We start from the raw sequence: 21,215 nt of genomic DNA, 5'->3' as shown, positions 1-21,215 counted from the left end.
CAAGGTTCGGGAATTTTCAAACTTTTCTTTTTTTTTTATTTTAATGATAGATTAATTGATATTGCAGATATAACAAAGCACTCTTCGCGTTTGATTTTGAGAACTTTCTGCTTCATAAATATTAATGGTAAATTAGCGTTGCGAAACAAGAATATTCAGTTCCACTCTCGGCGTGTTGATCGGGTTTATATAGAGTGGAAGACGATCGAATCTTTGTAGCCCTTCTGGCTACTGCTTTGTTTTTTTTTTTCAGCGCCCCTTATTAGTACGTTTATTACTGAAAATACTGCTAAAAGACTTATTTCTGTATCAGCGTTAACGTTACCATGACTGTTAAAATACAGTACTTTATTACGAATGTAATATATATATACATGTATGAAATTGTGAACAATTTCAACACGTAACAAAGTATTATAATGAAATATTTTAATATTGCTAGGAAGGCTTGAAATATTTTAAAAAATTTAATTCATTGCTGTTAGAATTAATGCTGATGATTGTTCGTTCTTAGAACTATAGCTGTTCGAATCCTTTCGGCCGCGATATTTTCTATCTTTTAACAGTAACATAAGAGTAACAGTATTTTTATAAATATTCGAATTTCATTTGCATGAAACAAGAGTTCATTCGCGATCATCGTCACGTTTGTAGCAAAAATTCTGCAAAATATGATTTATGCGCATATCTTTCGGTTCACTATGTTGCAAGTCACTATGTTGTTGTAGGAAATAACAGATACCGTTGAAAGTTAAAAGACAAAACAAGTGATTTTATAATAATCGGATTTTCTCTCATCTTAGTTATTGCATATGACATTTTCAAGTTTTAATTCAGTTTAAATTCAATTACTTAAAATTCTTGTTCTCGACGTAACCCTACTTTCGTTTAAAAAGATACAAATGATTCTCTATATTTGCTAAAATTTAATCAATAGTAATTTGATCTATAATTGACCATTATTAGTAGTTTATTTTTCATATATAAAATGTTCTCGTTTTAAAGATGCCTGTTTCTTTTATATGTATCAAATTCAGTAAATGAGTTTGTTTCAGATTTATTAATTTACAGAAAATACATTTCAGTTACATATTTCAACGTTTTATAGCATATTAAATATATATGCTAGAGGCCCAAATGATTTTTCTTTCGTAGTCTGATTGTTCTTGATATCACATTATTAAGAGAAGTATATTACGGCATCGTCACAATTTATAACTTTCGATATCTTCAAAAGTTTAGCACAACGAGTTGTATGTCCATTTTGCAAGATTCTAAATTGTATATGCAGTATCGGTGTTTTCATTTTCCTTCTCTCGATCCAAGTTAGACGAATGTATCTTTGTTACCGAAAGCTGCCAGTATGGTTGCGAATTATTGTACAATATTTGTACTGATCGATGTAATAACTTTTGCAGATTAATCAATTGATTAATTTTTGGGGAACGATTACATCGATCAGCAAAAACATTGTACAATAAATCGATACCAAGCTAAGAACTACGCTAATACAGTGCAGTTTGGATCACCAAAAGCTACGAAGAGAATATTGGGTAATCTAATCTGGACTGCGCCGTGGGACACCGTCAGACACCGTTGGACACCGCTGGACATCGTTGGACAACGGTGGACAACGCTGAACAACGATCGACAACGATCGACAACGCAAGACAACGCTGGACAACGCTGGACAACGCTAGACAACGCTGGACAACGCTAGACAACGCTGGACAACGACGGTCCAGTGTGGATTTCCAAAAGCCGCGAAAAAAATTTTGGATGATCTAGACTGGACTGCAACGTGGGACAACGTGGGACAACGTGGGGCAACGTGGGGCAACGTGAGACAACGTCGGACACCGTGGGACAACATGGGACACCGTGGGACAACGTGGGATACCGTGGCACAACGTGGGACGACGTGGGACGCCGTGGGACGCCGTGGGACGTCGTTGGACAACGTGGGACGACGTGGGTTGACGTCGGATGCGTGCGTTTCAGCTTTAGTTAATCATAAGATAGATACATATGTTATGTGCATTGTAAGCTCATTCCGTACAAAGATACTTATCCATCTTGGAACGAAAAATATAAATCTCGTTTCTCTCGACCCCCTCGCTTACCACATTGGAAAAATTGTTCCTGCGATTTATCGGTTCGCGATCGCTCGGTTCTTTCAAACTGCGGCGTGGCGTACTCGCTCGAGCGTATCCCGGGTACGTGCGGGTCAACGTGCACTGGACAACTCTTTGGATTCTTTGGTCGCCCAAGGACACCTCTAGTCTTGGTGATTACTCGACGACTGCTCATCGTTTGCCTCGAATCGCGGGCGTTGTCATCGCGCTGGTGATACCTGTAAATCTGTGGACGACTGATTCGCTGGTCCGCAATGTTGTCCGATTGGTACTTCGGTACTTGAACAGGAACCTGCATTTCACGTCCTCCGTAATTCTGATCGAAACCGTGGGGGTGGACCCCACTGTGTTGTTGGGGCTTTGCCTTTGTAATACTGTTCAGCGGTCCCTCCCAGAGTTCATCATGTTCCGTTGGAGTGTGTTAAATCGCAGGCCCATTTGCTGGTCACTGGTATCATCGTTAAGTACCATCGACCGTGATCACGCTGGTGATACCTGTAAATCTGTTGACGATTGAATCGCCGGTCCGCAATGCTGTCCGATTGGTACTTCGGTACTTGAACAGGGACCTGCATTTCACGTCCTCCGTAATTCTGATCGAACCCGTGGGGGTGGACCCCACTGTGCTGTTAGGGCCTTGCCTTTGCAATACTGTTCAGCGGTACCTCCCCGAGTTCAACATGTTCCGTTGGAGTGTGTTAAATCGCAGGCCCATTTGCTGGTCACTGGTATCATCGGTAAGTGCCATCGACCGTGATGAGATCCAAATGACGTGACAGGAATCGGGCGAAGGTCAATGCTTGGGTTAGGCTGAACCTTAGGGTTATCTGGTGCACGGGGGTACGTCGCGCAGGTTTGTTAGTTCTTTCGAGAGATCGCGTTTTCTTTCATAGTCTGATTGTTGGGTCTCCTTTTCCATAGTAGCCTCATTTCTTTTCTTTCGTACCAAGATAGACAAATGTATCTTTGATACGGAATTTTGCCTATAGGGTTGCGAATTATTGTATGATGTTTGTACTGATCGATGTAATCGTTGTGTGTGAGATACATGTTGCGTTGTGTGGGAGATAGATATTGCGTCGTGTAAGCTTTGTTTTACGTTTGTAGAGATTCGTGTAACCGCTGCGTTGGAGATATATGTTTCGCAGTTAGGCTACGAAACAGCTATCTCTTTACGCAGGCCCATGATCACGTAGAGTCAGAACTCGACATTCCTGCCAACAGGTTGAACGTCGAGACCGATACATAACGTTAAATAAATCATGGGCGGGTCTCATGCGTAGTCACCTCCACGTGGTGAGACCTGGTAATTGGCATCGTTTTCCAAAAATTAATCACTTGATTAAACTTTGGAAAACGATACCAAGCTAAGAACTACGCACCAGTCCAGTTTGGGTCACCAAAAGCCGCCAACAGAATTTTGGATGATTTAGACTGGACTGCACCGTGGGACACCGTGGCACGTCGTTGGACGACGTGGGACAACGTGGGACAACGTGGGATGCGTGCGTTTTAGCCTTAATTAATCATAAGATAGATACCTATGTTAGGTGCATTGTAAGCTCATTCCGTACAAAGATACATATCCATCTTGGAACGAAAAATATAAATCTCGTCCCTCTTGATTAACATCGTTTGATTAATATCCCCCCCCCACACCTTGTCAAGTTATATAAGGAGCACGCAAGTCGCGCGCGAGTTCTTTCCTGCTTGAGCTCCCGAAGAGTGAACGTCGAAGAAGAATTTGAATATAAGGTAAATAAAAAAAAAGCCAAACAATAACATTGCAACTAGTAATTTATAACGTCTATGCCATTAATTTACAACACTTAAATAATTAATTTATAACATTTAAGCTATTAATTTATAACATTCAAACCATTAATTTATAACATTTAAGCTATTAATTTATAATGTTGAAGCTATTAATTTACAACATTAAAACTATTATTTTATACATTTACGGCATTAACTTCTAATATTTAAACTATTACTTTATAACATTTAGACCATTACTTTATAACATTTATACTATTAATTTACAACATCTAAACCATTAATTTATAACATTTAAGCCATTAATTTATAGCATTTAAGCCATTAATTTCTAACATTTAAGCCATTAATCTAAAACAATTACTCCATTAATTCTTAACTATTATACGAATAATTTATAACCATATCCTCCCATTAATTCAAAGTAATTATGCTCTTAATTTATAACAGTTGTACCATTAACTGGAAGCAACTCTATATTCATTGATTTAAATGAATACCATCAATTCGTAGTGAGTAAATTAATGATATATTTCGTTTTATTTAATATTTACGAAATCTTTCATGTCCCTGGAGTGCTATTTTATTTCTATACAGCATTATTTTTTAATTTTAAATATAGTATTTAATTTCTCATTTCACTGTTTCATATAAAAACAATGGTAACGCAGAGTGTACCTATTGAGTGTCTATGGATGGGATGTAATTTTCCATGTCTGCTCAAAATCAAGGAAACAGCACCGTATTCGTGGAATGAAGGAAGCAAGTGCAATTTAATCGAAAGCAGCGACAACTCACCATTCATCCATAAGCACTACAATTGGTATCTTGCATGGTTTCGTTTCTTCGATGATAAGTTCAATATTCAAGTATGATTATGCAAATCCACGTACTACAACCATTCTACTTAATAAATTTCAATACACGCTACTTCTTTGTTATAAAATAATTTGACATCTCTGCTACCAATGCTTAAAAACTGTTTATGTAAATGGGACCCGAGCGTAGTTACCTCCTCGTGGTGGGTCCCGGTAATTGGTATCGTTTTCCAAATAATAATACACCAACTACTATCTTAAATATTAGTATTATTATTTGAAAAACGATATCAAGCTAAAAACTACTTGAATATAGTCTGGTCTTGATCATCCAAAATAGTTTGGGTGATCTAGACTGGACTAAGGCCCCCCCGCGGGGGCACCGAGGGACATCGTGGGACAACGTGGGACATCGAGGGACACCATGGGACATCGTGGGATGCGTGCGTTTTAGCCTTAATTAATCGTAAGATAGATACCTATGTTATGTACATTGTAAGCTCATTCCGTACAAAGATACTTATCCATCTTGGAACGAAAAATATAAATCTCGTCTCTCTTGATCCCCTCGCTTACCACATTGGAAAAATTGTTCCCGCGATTTATCGGTTCGCGATCGCTCAGTTCTTTCAAACTGCGGCGTGGCGTACTCGCTCGAGCGTATCCCGGGTACGTGCGGGTCAACGTGCACTGGACAACTCTTTGGATTCATAGCTTGCCCAAACACACCTTTTGTCTCGACGACTGCTCGTTGTTTGCCTCGAATCGCGGGCGTTGTCATCACGCTGCTGATACTTGTGAATCTGTTGAAGATTGAGTCGCGGGTCCGCAATGCTGTCCGATTGGTACTTCGGTACTTGAACAGGGACCTGCATTTCACGTCCTCCGTAATTCTGATCGAACCCGTGGGGGTGGACCCCACTGTGCTGTTGGGGCCTTGCCTTTGTAATACGGTTCAGCGGTCCCTCCCCGAGTTCATCATGTTCCGTTGGAGTGTGTTAAATCGCAGGCCCATTTGCTGGTCACTGGTATCATCGTTAAGTGCCATCGACCGTGATCACGCTGGTGATACCTGTAAATCTGTTGAAGATTGAGTCGCGGGTCCGCAATGCTGTCCGATTGGTACTTCGGTACTTGAACAGGGACCTGCATTTCACGTCCTCCGTAATTCTGATCGAACCCGTGGGGGTGGACCCCACTGTGCTGTTGGGGCCTTGCCTTTGTAATACGGTTCAGCGGTCCCTCCCCGAGTTCATCATGTTCCGTTGGAGTGTGTTAAATCGCAGGCCCATTTGCTGGTCACTGGTATCATCGTTAAGTGCCATCGACCGTGATCACGCTGGTGATACCTGTAAATCTGTTGAAGATTGAGTCGCGGGTCCGCAATGCTGTCCGATTGGTACTTCGGTACTTGAACAGGGACCTGCATTTCACGTCCTCCGTAATTCTGATCAAACCCGTGGGGGTGTGGACCCCACTGTGCTGTTGGGGCCTTGCCTTTGTAATACGGTTCAGCGGTCCCTCCCAGAGTTCATCATGTTCCGTTGGAATGTGTTAAATCGCAGGCCCATTTGCTGGTCACTGGTATTATCGGTAAGTGTCATCGACCGTGATAAGATCCAAACGACGTGACAGGAATCGGGCGAAGGTCAATGCTTGGGTTAGGTTGAATCTTAGAGTTATCTGGTGCACGGGGGTACGTCGCGTAGGTTTGTTAGTTCTTTCGAGAGATCGCCTTTTCTTTCATAATCTGATTGTTGGATCTCCTTTTCCATAGTAGCCTCATTTCTTTTCTTTCGTTCCAAGTTAGACGAATGTATCTTTGATACGGAATGTTTCCTATAGTGTTGCGAATTATTGTATAATGTTTGTACTGATCGATGTAATCGTTGTGTGTAAGATAGATATGCGTCGTGTAAACTTTGTTTTACGTTTGTAGAAATTCGTGTAACCGCTGCGTTGGAGATATATGTTTCGCAGTTAGGCTACGAAACAGCTATCTCTTTACGCAGGCCCATGATCACGTAGAGTCAGAACTCGACATTCCTGCCAACAGGTTGAACGTCGAGACCGATACATAATGTTAAATAAATCATGGGCGGGTCTCGTGCGTAGTCACCTCCACGTGGTGAGACCTGGTAATTGGCATCGTTTTCCAAAAATTAATCAGTTGATTAATCTTTGTAAAACGATACTAAGCTAAGTACTACGCACCAGTCCAGTTTGGGTCACCAAAAGCCGCGAAAAGAATTTTGGATGATCTAGACTGGACTGCACCGTGGGACGCCGTGGGACGCCGTGGGACGCCGTTGGACACAGTTGGACGCCGTGGAACATCGTGGATCGTTGAAGAAAGAAGCAGCTATAAGCTGAAGAGGCCCGGCAAACTGCCACACAAAAGGATAACTACTAATTGCTCCCCTTCCTCTAGGTCATCCAGAGCATGGGAAGTTATTATTGTTACTACTTTGTCACTATGCTCGTTTTTAGTATTTGTAGTAGTAGTAATAGTAGTAGTAGTAGTAGTAGTCTTTGCTTTTTTGGCCGATGTATATATCGGTCCATCGTCCCATTGGGCAAATCGCGATTTTTCTTGTTAGTGTTGCGACAAATTAATTACGGGTTGAATTAATGTTGCGACATAACATCGCGGCTTTTTATTAGAGTCGCGAGAGAATGATTACGGTTGAATTAGAGTTGCGATAAAATGATAATCGTGTTTTGTTTAGAGTTGCGAATTACAGTATCGCGATTATCTTTTGAAATTTTTATTATGAACTTTTAGAATTTATCTTGTTTTCTATTGTTTAAAATTAGATTATAGAAATGTTACTTTTCAGTTAATTTTATAGTATTTGAAGTTACAATATCAGAATATTAGAAGTAGCTTTTTCATATAATAAATAGTAATTTTCATTAAATTCACTTTAAGAGTTAGCGTTGCGATATTGTTCCATCGCGAGTTCTATTAATTTTTCCCTTTAGCGTTGCGATAATGAATGATCGCGTTTTCTTAAGTAGAGTTTCGTTTATAAAATGCCCAAACCCTCCGACTGCATTTGTCGGACACTGTTCCTGGATCACACGTACAGCTATAAGAGCTGTACAACTCTGATCGTTCATCGGCAACTTCCTAAATGGTTGCACTGCGATCTCTCGCTATTAGTGTAAAGTAAAAAATTGCCTAAGAAACGTAATTTCATTAATTTTATTAACATTAATAAAATTGGTATATTCTATGTGTAACAAGTCTTTTAAAACTATTACTTATTCTACATTTACAATGTAATAAAATTCAGTAACAAAATTGATAGTATTTATTCTCTAGTTAGCCTAGTTCATCAAAATATTTCTATGGAATAATATTCCACTGACGTTGTACATCTGGTTCTGCAATCTGTAACGTAAAATATATAAATATAAATTATTGTTTTTCCCGTATAAATTAAATAATTATAAGTACAAAATTCTCAATGAGTTTATATCAAATATTTTTATACAAAATATGTAATTCACCTTTGAAGTAAGTTCATCAACACATGCTAGTCGAATACGGGCAGCAGTTGCAGGTGCGTCTAATCGGAAGTAATTTTTGAGACCATATTCCTGACGAGCAGATTTAATAGCTTCTCTTATTGCAAAGAACGCAGAAGATGCTAAAAAGAGTGGTGGTTCTCCTACAGCCTAAAATAACAGTAATTGTTTAGAAATCTATAAGGATTTGAAACGAACAAATAATAAGAAACGAATTACACTATGAACATAAACTCACAAGAACACAGTTTGATTCTCAATACTTGCTTTGAAATTTAAACTACATTACTTTAACAAGAAACCTTAACTACAAGTGCGAATGCGGATATGAGCGTGTGTAACCATTATCGCGATTAAGTGAAATAATAAGTTGCAAAGTTCAGTGCCAAACGCGACGAAAGAATTCCCTTAGTTTATGGATAACAATACTCGACTCGAATATCCAGGAATTGAATTGATCACTCTGCGAGCATAGTGGATTTGAGATTCTAAACACGCAGTGGTCCAAATCATCTTCATCGAGGATGATACTGAAGTTCAACGGCGGTCAAACTTGAAAAAATAATTTTCGTCGAATCCTTGATGGACAGACAATAAAAATACCGTTAATGGAGCGCTGTTGTTGACCACAGCAGAAATTGCCGACCACGGTAGGCCATTGAAGATGAATAACAGAATAGAAAAAGAGACAAGACGAGCTAAACCTGCTAAACAGCTGGGACATTGCCAACAATTTGGGAAATTCAAAAAATGACCAATATCTTGTTGTCCTTAACAGTAACAATAACAATAAAAAATGAGAAATGATAAATATAAATCAAATTCGTGGTTTTTCTTAAGAATATATTACCTTGGATGAGTAAACAGCACGAGGATTTGAGGCACCTTTCAATAAAGATACATTGAATATTTCGGGAATATCTGTAAAACCAGGTAACTTATATGCACCTGGACCTCTAGTAGCAAGGGCTCCAGATCTGAGAAATACCATTTCTTCTAGCGTAAGAAGACCATATCCTTGAGCAAAAGCTCCTTCAATTTGTCCTATGTCGATTGCAGGATTTATGCTTTCTCCTAAATCCATTACAATATCAGTTTGCAATACCTATATACGAATATTAATATTTAGATATTAGTAATTTATAATTATATTGAAGTACATTTTAACATGTACAATTTCCTTTTGATATATATAAGCATCTTGAAATATATTTACTTGATGGTCTCCAGTCAGGCAATCAATTTCTACTTCAGAACACGCAACACCATATGTAAAATAATTAAATGGATTTCCTGTGTTAGTTTCGAATGAGTATCCTATATCAGGAGTTTTATAAAAACCGGCAGCGGAAAGGCTAATTCTTTCCAAATAAGCTGTTTTTATCCACTCTTCCCATGTTCCATTTGGGTTCTTATCCATTACTGGTTTTAGTCGTTTCATAATTTCGTTACAAGCATACTGAAATTTTTTTACAACGTTTAAGATCATTGTTTAATTGCAAGTATATTATATTACTCGTATTGCAAAGATCGAAATTTAAGTGAGGAAAAGCAATAAAAAGCAAGTATGTATATAGATTATAAGTAATGAGTAATAGATTATTATAATATCAAAGTTTTAAATAAGAGTAAAAGAATAGAAGAAATAAGCAAAAAACGTTGGAAATAAATTGAAAGAAAACAAATCATTTTTACGTACCATAATAGCCATACCATTCAAATCTGAAGCAGCACTAGCTGCTGTAGCAGACGTATTTGGTACTTTATCGGTAGCAGTTTCCATTATATGTATTTTATCTGGTTTCAATTTCAGTGATCTGCTTGCTACCTAAATATTAAATAGAAAATGGAGGAGCTGTAGTGTGGTGTGTTGCAAGCAAATATCATATAATATATTATGATACACATTACTCGTAATAATGTCAGTAATAATATGAATAAAAAAATGAATAAAATTTTTAAATATGAAATGATTAGAAACTATTAAATTTGTGAAGAGTATATAAGAAATGAGAATGATAATTTAAGTGAAATCAAAATAGAAAAATAAATAGAATTTACTTGTATCATTTTTGTATGTAAACCTTGTCCCATTTCAACACCACCATGACTAATTAATACAGAACCATCTGTATAAACATGTACAAGTGCCCCTGCTTGATTTAAAAACAGTGCAGTGAAAGAAATACCAAATTTGGTTGGAACTATTGCCAATCCCTTTTTCTTGTACCTGTTTTCTCTATTCGAATAGTATTTATTAGAGTCAATACTTTGTATTATTGAAACTTTAGAGCACAATCATGATTGAATAATAAATAAAACTATAGCATTTTTTAAGAAAGTTATAAAATACAAAAAAGAAAAGAACAGTGGAAATAAATTAAATGAGAAATATAAAATAAAAATGAAACAGAAAAAGTATTTTGCTAAAACAGTACTTAGAAATACATACCTGTTATACTTTTGAACTTGTACAAGCCGTTCATTGTAATTTGAAGATAAAAGACACTCTTCCCAGCAACGTTGCAATGTACAATTAATAAGCTTTTGATTATAATGAGTGGTATCTCCTTCCTTGTATAAATTTAACTCTGCAACCTGTTAAGATTATTTATTTAGTGATTCAAAATTGTATGCTTTTATACATAGTATTAAATTGTGATCATACCTCAGCAGGATCTTTAGTTAAATATTCTGCAATATGTCTGATCATTGTTTCGGCTAAAAACATTCCTTGTGGACCTCCAAAACCACGGAACGCTGTATTTGACGGTATATTAGTTTTACACATAAAACCATACACATCAGCTGCTGGTATTTTATACGAATTTTCAAAATGAAACATAGCACGTTCTACAATCTAACAAATATATGTATATATGAATACAATCTAACATTTTATAAATAAAATATTCTGGAGATATTAATATACATATTAACATACTGACGAAGAAAGATCGCGGGAGTAACCCGCGTTGTTGTAAATATAAACTTGTACTCCTTTAATAGCACCATTATCGTCAAATCCAACTTTATATTTTAACAAAAACGGATGTCTTCCTCCAGTTATCATAATATCTTCGTCTCTATCAAACATACAGCGTACTGGTTTTCTTAATCTGTAAAGGTAAATTATCATAATGCAAATCCTTTTGTTAATCCAATTTAAAGATAACTTCGTTTTGCCACATTTTGTGTTTTATTACTTTATTGCGTACAAATATAATTACTTGTATGCAGCAAAAACAACTGGTAAAGCAAGTATCGCAGGACGAGACTCTTTTCCTCCAAAACCACCACCTAATCTTTTCACTTTAACCACAACCTTATTAGCTTGAATATTTAAAACATCTGAAATGTATTTCTGAATCTCTGAAGGATGTTGTGTGGAACAATATACTTCTAATTCGTCCTCTTCCTTGGGAATTGCCAAAGTTGCGTTTGTCTCGAGGTAAAAATGCTCTTGCCCTCCTATTCGAACTTCTCCTTCGAGAATATGTTTCGATTCAGTGAAAGCCTTTTCTACATCTCCCTTTCTTATACGTTTTGGTGTTTGCTCAAAAAAGGAACGATGTTTAATAGCGTCCTACAATTATTTAAGAATACTTCTTTAAAACATCAAAACTTATTCGTTAAAATAAAAAATTAATTCAAAATTTACATTAATTTAAGTTACATATTCTGGCTATGTACTTTTATTATACCTCTATAGAAATGATCACTGGTTGTAAATCTTCATACTCGACTTCAACCATTCTGGCAGCCTTCTGTGCAATAGCTTGATTAACAGCTATGACTGCTCCAATTACTTGACCATGACTTGTCACCTTAAGGAATATGTTCACTTTTTATTTATTCTGAGATTAATTGTAATTCAATTATATTAAATTATATGTTATGCAAAATTCTTTCTATATAAATATATTTTCTCTGAATAAAAGATCAACTTTTGTTTTCTAAATATTCCAAAAATTCTTACTTTGTCTGAAATAAACACTTGTTCATCCTGAACTATAGGACCATAAAATCGTTGCTTTTCAGGTAAATCTTTCCCACTATAAAAGGCAACCACTCCTTCTAACGACAATGCTTTAGTTGCATCGATTTTCAAAATTTTTGCATGAGCTCTAGTAGATAAAACTACAGCTAAATAAAGCTCGTCAGAGAATTTTGGCATATCATCGCAATATATCGCTTCTCCTGTTGCCTGTTTAAATGCACTAGCATGAACAACTGTTCTTCCAACGAAATCATTTACCTCCTGATCCTTCGGAACCTATCACAAAATACATAAAATATTAATATACAAAATTATATACTTTCAAGAAAAATTGTATAAAACAATGTATCAAATTAGACTAAGTAACAGGTACCACTTGATAATATTGTGAACTTCTTGGTTCTTTAGTGTGGAATCCTTCTGCAGCACTTTCAATTTCTTTTGGCAAACATACTTGAAGCTTTTTAGCTATGTGTAAAAATCCTTTAAAGAATAGACTGTAAAAGTCAAAAGCGTTATATACAAATAACATCTCTTTCAAGGACTTGAAGAAAAAATTATTGGAATATAAATATATATATGTATACCTTAAAGTTAAAGATTTACGATACTTGACCATTCCACCTGGAACATTATCTGGTAAAACTAGTTCGTTTAATAATGAATCGTAAACAGTTTCTAGAAGATCTGTGTTCCATTTTCTAAAACAATTCTACATTAATATTTTCTTTATGAGAGATATAGTTAAAAAATAAATATTGCATAATTTTATAAAATACCTTCCAACCATAATGTCACAAGTTTTTCTAGCTAACACTGTCGTTGGAGCCATTCCACCAAAAGCCAGATGTGCTTGACTAACAATGTCACTTTCTGGTTCAAAGAATATATTTAATGCCATATTAACGATAGCAATATCATCATCTCGCCTTCTTGCTTGTTTATAGGCAACAAAATATTGATTCTATGAAATAGAAAAATATAGTCCTGTAAGCTATTTATTAATAAGTAATACAATATTGTTTTGTTATCTTCAAAATTTTATGTACTTTTCCGGAAAACGGTATTTGAATTGAAAGTAAAATCTCTTCTGGGGAAACAACATTTTGTCTATAACCCTTAAAAAAAGTATGATCCATTGGAATAAGCCTGACTCCATTCTTCATACTCGAAACATTCAGTTTTATTCCAGCTGCCATAAAAATTGGATTTAGATCTGATATGGGACTCCCTGTCATTATATTTCCACCAACAGCCTATAGAAAAATAAAAAAGCTTCTTAGTTACATTTCACAGCAGACAATTTATAAATCATTTTGAAGAATAAAAATATTATAGTAGACCAATAAATAGGCTAATATAATGTATATATAAAAAATTATAATAAACCAGATTACTTACAGCAACATTTCTGATTTGTTTCCCAGCAAACCAATGAAGCATATTAATTATTTCAGTAAAAATTCTTGTTTGGTATTCTATAGTAATAATAAAACATAATCTATAATATATCCACAAAGTTATTACTCTAAATATCTTAAAAAACAAAATTTGAAATATAATATAGGAGTATCTACCAGGTTTTATGGCAATTTGATTTCGTAAGGCTTTCTCCATTTCAACAAGCGTGACACTAGCACCTACATTCAGTAATTTTGGATATTCTTCTATAACACACATTTCTTTAATTAAAGTAGGCTGTATAAGAACTGGATAAGATAAATACTTGAATTTAACTTCAACCCCTGAAAGTATGTACAATTAATTTAGTATCCTTACTCAGTTTATTTTTCCAACTATATTAAAAAGATATACAAATTTAAATAACCTTTTAAATAAGTAAGTAAATTTTACCTATCTCTGTGTTTCCTACAACAATTTTTGCATTTGGATATTGATTTTTTAATCGCAATAACTCAGTAAGAGTTTTTGGTCTGTACCATGTGACATCTTTTCCTTTTATTATTAAGTATTCTTCATCTAGGTGCTTAGAAATCTAGAAAAAGTTTATTTAATTTATTAAAACGAAAACGATGATGTTAGTCATACATCGGGTGTTCAAACCGATTAATTTAAAAGATATTAATATCGAATAAATAATTTACATGTAACTTAGGTGGAAATATAATTTCTTGGGAAGGATCATACAGACAGAATTCTTTCGTATCAAAAACTTCTGTAGGTTCTGCTATCGGTATCTTTTTACAACAATTTTCTCCCATAGGACATTCTCCATTTGTTAAAGATTTTTCATTACTTTTTGACATTAATTGCATTTTTTCCCATTCTTCTGTAAAGGTTCTATAAGCCTCTATGATAGGGCGGTACCCAGTACATCTGCATAAATTTCCTACAAACACACTGTCAATTACAAATGATAAAATAATAATGATATGAATAATAAAGCAAAAAATTTAAATAAATCAGTAAAATACATATAATAATTTTATGTACAGAAATATGAAATACAGGGACAGTGTTTTCTATTATTAAAATATATATAAAATCACAAAAATTAAAATTAAAATGTGAAATAAATCTGAGAATCTTCTTTAAAATTATAATTAGTCCTTTGCACTTGGAGCTATTTCGGACGTTACCTACCAGCAACTCGGCGCTACTTTGTCGCGAAAATGTGGACCTAGGAATCGTCATATTATGTAATATAGCTTTGACACTAAGTAATGTATTGTAATGATATTTGATTTATATGAATTTTTAGACACTGAGGAACATATCTTTTATAAAAGTAAAAATTTTATTGAAACTTCTAATTGTAAATTACGAAATCATAAAATTAATATTTATATTATTACTATTTATATTTATTATATAATATTTATATTTATATATTGCTATGTTAGAAAGCTGATATTAAATGATCATCAACGTGAGACGATTATATAAAATGAAGAAGACATAGTCCATCCACAAAATTTTCCAGGCGCTATCTTTCTTCTTCAGAATATTATTCACTTGTATAAGTACCATTTAAATAAAAGAACATGTTGTCTGCAACAATTATTTTTCATGTTCATTAATTTCTTCTTTCGAAAGTATATAAATTCAATTACTATTATATAAAACTTGACTCGGTTTATTTTACCTAGTTCTTGCCAATTTTATTTTTGCTTCTACGAAATTTTTTTTTCAACTTCAGTCACGAATTCTTCGAGTCTTCGATCGTTCAACGCACTGCAGATAATAAATTTAACAGCTCTGCAAAATAACAGCACAATATTAAGGAAAAATTAAATGATAAATTAATTTCGTAAAAAGACAAGTGGCAATATAGAAGACTGTATAAAAGTTAATCAATAAGAAAATTTTCTCTGGAAAAGGAAAAAAAGAAACAACATGTCATTGTTACTGATGATATACACACGAATTGAATAAAAAAGTCAAGCATTAAAATATTCGAAAAAGATTTAATATCAGCAGCTTTCTAACTATTACCAAATAGAACAATTAAATCAGAAGATAAGTCACAGATCTTGTCTGTTAATTATCCATTCTGAAAATCATTCTTAAGTTTTCTTAAATGCTCAGATGTTATACATACAATTAGAAAACACATAACAGAATATCAAGAAAGCAAGAGAAAAGAAAAGAAAAGAAAAAGAAGTGTAGTTTTGAATCATAATATAAATAATATAACTGTCCAACAACATACGAGATGTATTAATAAAATTTCAAGAATAACTTTAATAAAGTAGCAAAAATATAAACGAGTAGTACCTCTCTATTGACTTGATTTGTCTCGCTATAACATCTTTTTATTCTCTCGAATAAAAAGATTTATAAATAGAACACATATCCGATTAATTGAGGCACACTCGTGACACGAATTAAGGACAAAATAAATCGATGGCAAGTTTATCGATGATATTTACTTGAATCAAACAAAGTTCAATTTTAACTCTTTCTTTGATACCAAATTTCAAAACTGGGGATTATTGAATACAAATTGCTTGGAATATTTTAATATTATGAAATTTAAATTACCTATAACTTGCCAATAACATTACAAGCCAAAGAGTTGAGATAAATATCGAAGTACGAGTACCAATGGTATTATAAAATGCGTGTATACAATTTCGAAGGGACTATTTTGAAGGCAATATTCCTATATACATTCTACTTCATTTATCTTATTTTCGAAACTTGAAATTACTACATTTCGTATGCAGCAACGTTGCATAAATGATCATAATTTTACCTTGAAAAGCAATTTCAAGATCCTTCATGGTTGGTTTAGGAGTGCTTCGTAGCAATGCGTACATAGACATCACAATCCCAGGTGTACAAAAGCCGCATTGTGACCCGTGTGCTTTTGCTATGCGCTCTTGAACCGGATGAAGTTTCGTTTTAACACTTCCAATACCTTCGACAGTGGTAACCGCTAGACCATGCATAGCACAAACTGGAGTCAAGCACGCGTTTACTGCTAAATGTCTGTTTGTTAAATATTAAGCGGTCAAGGAAAAAATTATCCCTCGATGTTATTTATATATGTATCGTTATATATAACTTTTTAATTTTAAACAAGTTTCTTTTTTGATTCGAATATTTATTCATGATTCCAGAATACTTTGGCACGTTGATTTTTGCATTAAGAAATACTTAAGTCTCGAATGGATATAAAAATATGATTTTAGAATTGGAAATTTAGCAGCAGCAGTATGCGCATCATTACTTTCAACGATCTATCATCATCCAGTTACTTGTTATTTGCGATTCTATTGTGGAAAATATCAGGTCATCCCATAAGTAATGTCTTATGTTACTTTACTGGATAAATTATGTATTATGTTGTGTGTATCATGCTTCGCTGATGTTTTCATAGAAGTTTCGCCTTTTGTTTCTTAAGAGTTTAAGAGTACTTTCTCGACTGTCTCATTCCAGCAGTACCCTCTGGAAAATTAAGGCAATTAGTTCGGTATTCTTCCACTTTAAGTTATAAAATCAGCATCGGCAAAGACCATTTGCGGCATTGTATGCTATACGAATTTTAAAAAAACAATACATCTAAAGTACTATAGTACAATGAACATGTCCTATATATGAGAAAATATCAAAGATATTTCACTGATACTTTTCACTGGTAAAAAGTTCAACAATAGTGAGCAAATAAAATTAGCTCTGAATGAGTTTCTTAATACAAAACCTGAAGAACTTGTTGAAAATGCAATCAAAGTTAGTTAGTTGAAAAATGAAAAAAGATCATAGACAATTTATATTTTTCTTTAGTGTTAGTTTTTTAGTATTAGAGTTAAAAAGCGATATTATTTATGGGATGATCTAATATATGTACATTTTGAAGAAAATGATTTTAAAGGTATTGTAAAGGATACGTTATAATTTCTGTTGCACGGTCTATTTTTGATATCATTACAGTGCAAGCTCCACAACCACCTTCTGCACAACCCAGTTTCGTGCCGGTTAAGTGTACTAAATTATTTGAGTTAAGAATCTTTTTTTAAAAGTATTTTTATTTGTGTCTCAACAGTTCTAATACTTTTATAATTGTTTTTCATCTTCCTACTTCTACCCGTCACCGTATTTTTTATATTTAGTATTGGACATCATCGTTCGACTATTTTTACTATGTTTTAGCAACATTTTTGCCAATTTTTAATATCTTACATTTATTTTAAAACTCCATAGTGTCAAACACTTTTAGTCAAGAAATATTTAATCTTGTATTTAATAAATTACAAATTTCTATCAACTATTCTGCGTTTAAAGCAACATTAAAACAATATAATATTGTCAAAAGAAGAAAATAAATTTCTGTCTTTATTGAAATTTATTACCCGATATATTTTATATACAAACTAATTTATTTCAAGTTTATTTCTAATGAACCCTGATCCCAATTTCTGCATTATTCAGCTAATATCTTCTTTCAATATTTATTCGTGCATGCGTAATGCATGACGAGATTATACGTATATTTAGACTTCATATCGATACACGACATATAGATATCAGATACGGAAAGGATACATTTATTTCTCAAATACCATAGCAAAGTCCATTGTGGATCGACATTGTCATCTACCACCTATAATACCAATATTTATAATGTAAAATGAAAAATCACGCGCACGCGCGTAGAAATTATATCTTTTTAAAACATTTTTTCTATAAAATTCGTCGAATATTGCTGTGATTAAAAAAAATACAATAAAAAATGTCACGATCAAAAACGTTACACAACTATAAATGTTACATATAAAGTAATCAAGAGATAGTGGTCTTTATAAATATATTTTTTTACATATTTATATATCTTTTTCACAATACATATTTTATTACATATGACATATTTATTTTAAAGATTGAATACAAAGAAATAGAATTTAATTTTCAGCTATACAAGAAAATTACATATAATTAATTAATTAATTATATCATAAATAATTAACAGCATCACGTTAAAATTATACTCATCAAATTCAATAATATATATATATATATACACTAGAATTCTGAGTTAGCAGAAAATTGTTCATTTCATTTTAAGTAAACAATTTTGGAAGTGAACTTGAAATAAATACATAGATAGAATATACATAAACAAGTAAAATAAAGAGAACAGAAGAATAGGTTTTAGAGTATATACAAATACATTCTTAGCAGTTTATTTAAGTGTAACATTCGTCAAAGAGCTTTTTAATTTTAATATTAATAATTTAGTTGAAGGAAAATATATATTCTTAAAATAAGATATATTGTATAAGAATATACCATATAAGAATGTATCATATAAGAATGTATCATATAAGAATGTACCGTAAATATAGTTGTCATATTTCTCTCACATGCATACTTATTATGCTATATATAAAATATGTATATACCTCCTTGCCATTCACATAAAACACCAAAGTATGTGAAACTCTATCATGTCCTACATTATTTGATGTGACAAGTACAGATTGAGCAATGGTTTTCTCATCCTGAACCATTTTTGCTTATTATAAATATCAATGAAACCTGTGAAAGAAATTCTCAAAATTATTTATTCACTGGTATAATATAGTAATACTATTATATACCTCTATAACTATGCTTGACAATAAAGAAATCAAGTATTCTTGTTTTCTTGTTTTTCCAGGATATGAAAATCTATACAAATTTCTATATATGTTCAATATAATCTGACTCCATCTTACTATTATTGGGTCATATGTATTATTGTTGTTGAAAAATGATAAAATAATATACTTTGTACATTTCATTATCAGAAAGAGATATAAAAATTTTTTTATAAGAAATTTATCTTTTGAAAACATATATCTTGTACCTTTTGGTAATATTTGTTATCAAAAAATAAATTTCTCTTTGCACAAAAAATTGTTAGATATTGATTTCCAAACTTTTTTTTATCAAATACATTTGTTTCAAGTACATACATCTACAATAATATTTATATTATTATTTTTAACGCATAATACTTTTGCAATAGATATTGCTTAAGGAAATTATGATAAGATTGACCTACATGCCTTCCATGGACCTCCAGTAAGAAATAAGAAAAAGAAAAACATTTAAGTAAAACTTGAAATTTATGATAGAGGAATTCATGTAAAATGAGACATTTATAAAAGAATTTATATCATCTTAAACCAATATATACACTTATTAAAGTATATTTATTAAAACAATATACAATTAGTAATAACAATATAATAATGGTATCTAGATATAATAGAAAAAACTTAAATTACAATATCAAATTGTTTCTTTAAGCTCTTTAAATGAAAACATTCTAGACGTAATATTATGATAAATTTTATATTTAATTCTTTGTTGTTTGAACGATAATTTTATCACCTGTTGCATTCACGTTATAAAAAAGAAACTGACATTTGTAGCAAAATTATATTTTTCATACGTCATTACGTTTATGAGAAAATTGCAAAATCGTCAAATTGTACTTGCTATTGTGTATAGTTTAACGTATTAAAAGTTCGCAGCACGATACATACAGCAAATATGCATTCAAAGGAAGGCACTATTATTAAATTACTTTAGAAAGTAACATTACTGAGTTACTATAGCTAAATTATTTTATGAAATAGAAATAAATTAAAAATGATTATATATGTACATGTATGTAATGATTATAAATATAGAAAACTTACCTTTCTTTTGAATTAAAACTTCTAGCTTGTTAAGGAACTCGTACAGAACTGCTCAAACAACAGTGAACGACTGGCCATTAGGTTATCATCGAGTAAGATACGTCTTGTGTGTGTATGTGTTGCGTTTTATTAGAAAGTCACAATACACGAATAAAGCAATTTGTCCCTACCATATCTTATTCCTCAGCAAGCCGCTTCTCTCTTAGGATTAACATTATTGTGTATACATTCCTTTACATTCCTTTGCAATTACAAATTGAATTACAGCTAATTAAGTATGAGAAAAATGCTTCTTAAATTAATTTAACTTTTTGCTTTATTCTACACTAATATAATATAGTACAGAATTAAGCACATTAAAATGTTTGTATTATGATATTGATGAAAAGTTTATGCAAATATTTATATAAAAGTTTATATAAGTATTTTATATAAGCGAAGTAGGAGATTCTTTGATAATTATTTTAACCATTGTATGTGTTCGATTTGAAAAAACGGTTACACAATTTTTTAAGAATTTCAGAAGAATTCTGATCTTTGTGGAGATATACAATTTATATAGTATAACACGATAATTCTAGAAGATTAGTAATATGATAACAATATTATCACAATATTACAATGGTATTAATTATACATGTATTGTATATGTATTACTTAAGGTGTGTTAATCAACTGATAATATTTTCATCTGAGCATTAAAAAAGCATCAGCTTTTATTTTTACGTTGCTTATACGCATATATCTAATTATATTATATTATATGCAGCAAATAAATAAATAAATTTCATTTAACAGA

General features: G+C 32.8%; 1 protein-coding gene across 3 annotated transcripts; it reads right to left on the bottom strand.

Annotated features, from left to right (window-relative positions):
* Positions 1-7,923: 7,923 nt before the first annotated feature.
* On the bottom strand, positions 7,924-19,483 carry LOC132906316 (xanthine dehydrogenase). Of its 3 annotated transcripts, XM_060958373.1 has the most exons (24): positions 19,130-19,483; positions 18,273-18,330; positions 17,618-17,714; positions 16,483-16,718; positions 14,369-14,613; positions 14,118-14,259; positions 13,841-14,008; positions 13,665-13,741; positions 13,313-13,519; positions 13,043-13,227; positions 12,851-12,964; positions 12,637-12,760; positions 12,243-12,539; positions 11,968-12,090; positions 11,494-11,849; positions 11,208-11,382; positions 10,932-11,123; positions 10,716-10,861; positions 10,325-10,502; positions 9,963-10,091; positions 9,480-9,722; positions 9,114-9,368; positions 8,246-8,413; positions 7,924-8,126 (listed from the first exon to the last, which is right to left on the bottom strand). In XM_060958373.1, the coding sequence occupies exons 1-24, from the start codon at positions 19,235-19,237 to the stop codon at positions 8,082-8,084; spliced, it is 4,068 nt and encodes a 1,355-aa protein (XP_060814356.1). In that variant the 5' UTR covers positions 19,238-19,483; the 3' UTR covers positions 7,924-8,081. The 3 variants fall into 3 exon arrangements, with proteins under 3 accessions (XP_060814356.1, XP_060814357.1, XP_060814358.1); XM_060958374.1 differs by lacking the exons at positions 17,618-17,714; positions 18,273-18,330; positions 19,130-19,483 and adding an exon at positions 16,855-16,997; XM_060958375.1 differs by lacking the exons at positions 16,483-16,718; positions 17,618-17,714; positions 18,273-18,330; positions 19,130-19,483 and adding an exon at positions 15,370-15,467.
* Positions 19,484-21,215: the final 1,732 nt, after the last annotated feature.

This window comes from Bombus pascuorum, chromosome 4 (assembly GCF_905332965.1).
Source record: "Bombus pascuorum chromosome 4, iyBomPasc1.1, whole genome shotgun sequence".
NCBI lineage: Eukaryota > Metazoa > Arthropoda > Insecta > Hymenoptera > Apidae > Bombus > Bombus pascuorum.
Note: the sequence above shows the minus strand (reverse complement) of the source record. Positions and strands in the feature narration are given on the sequence as shown.

Excerpts from the sequence above, each read along its gene's own strand:
- LOC132906316 (XM_060958373.1), bottom strand. The coding sequence starts at position 19,237 with ATGGTTCAGGATGAGAAAACCATTGCTCAATCTGTACTTGTCACATCA. Across the intron at positions 12,091-12,242 it reads AAGTGTTTATTTCAGACAAA|GTGACAAGTCATGGTCAAGT; the intron begins GTAAGAATTTTT and ends ATATTCCTTAAG. Across the intron at positions 11,383-11,493 it reads GTTGTTTTTGCTGCATACAA|ATTAAGAAAACCAGTACGCT; the intron begins GTAATTATATTT and ends TTACCTTTACAG.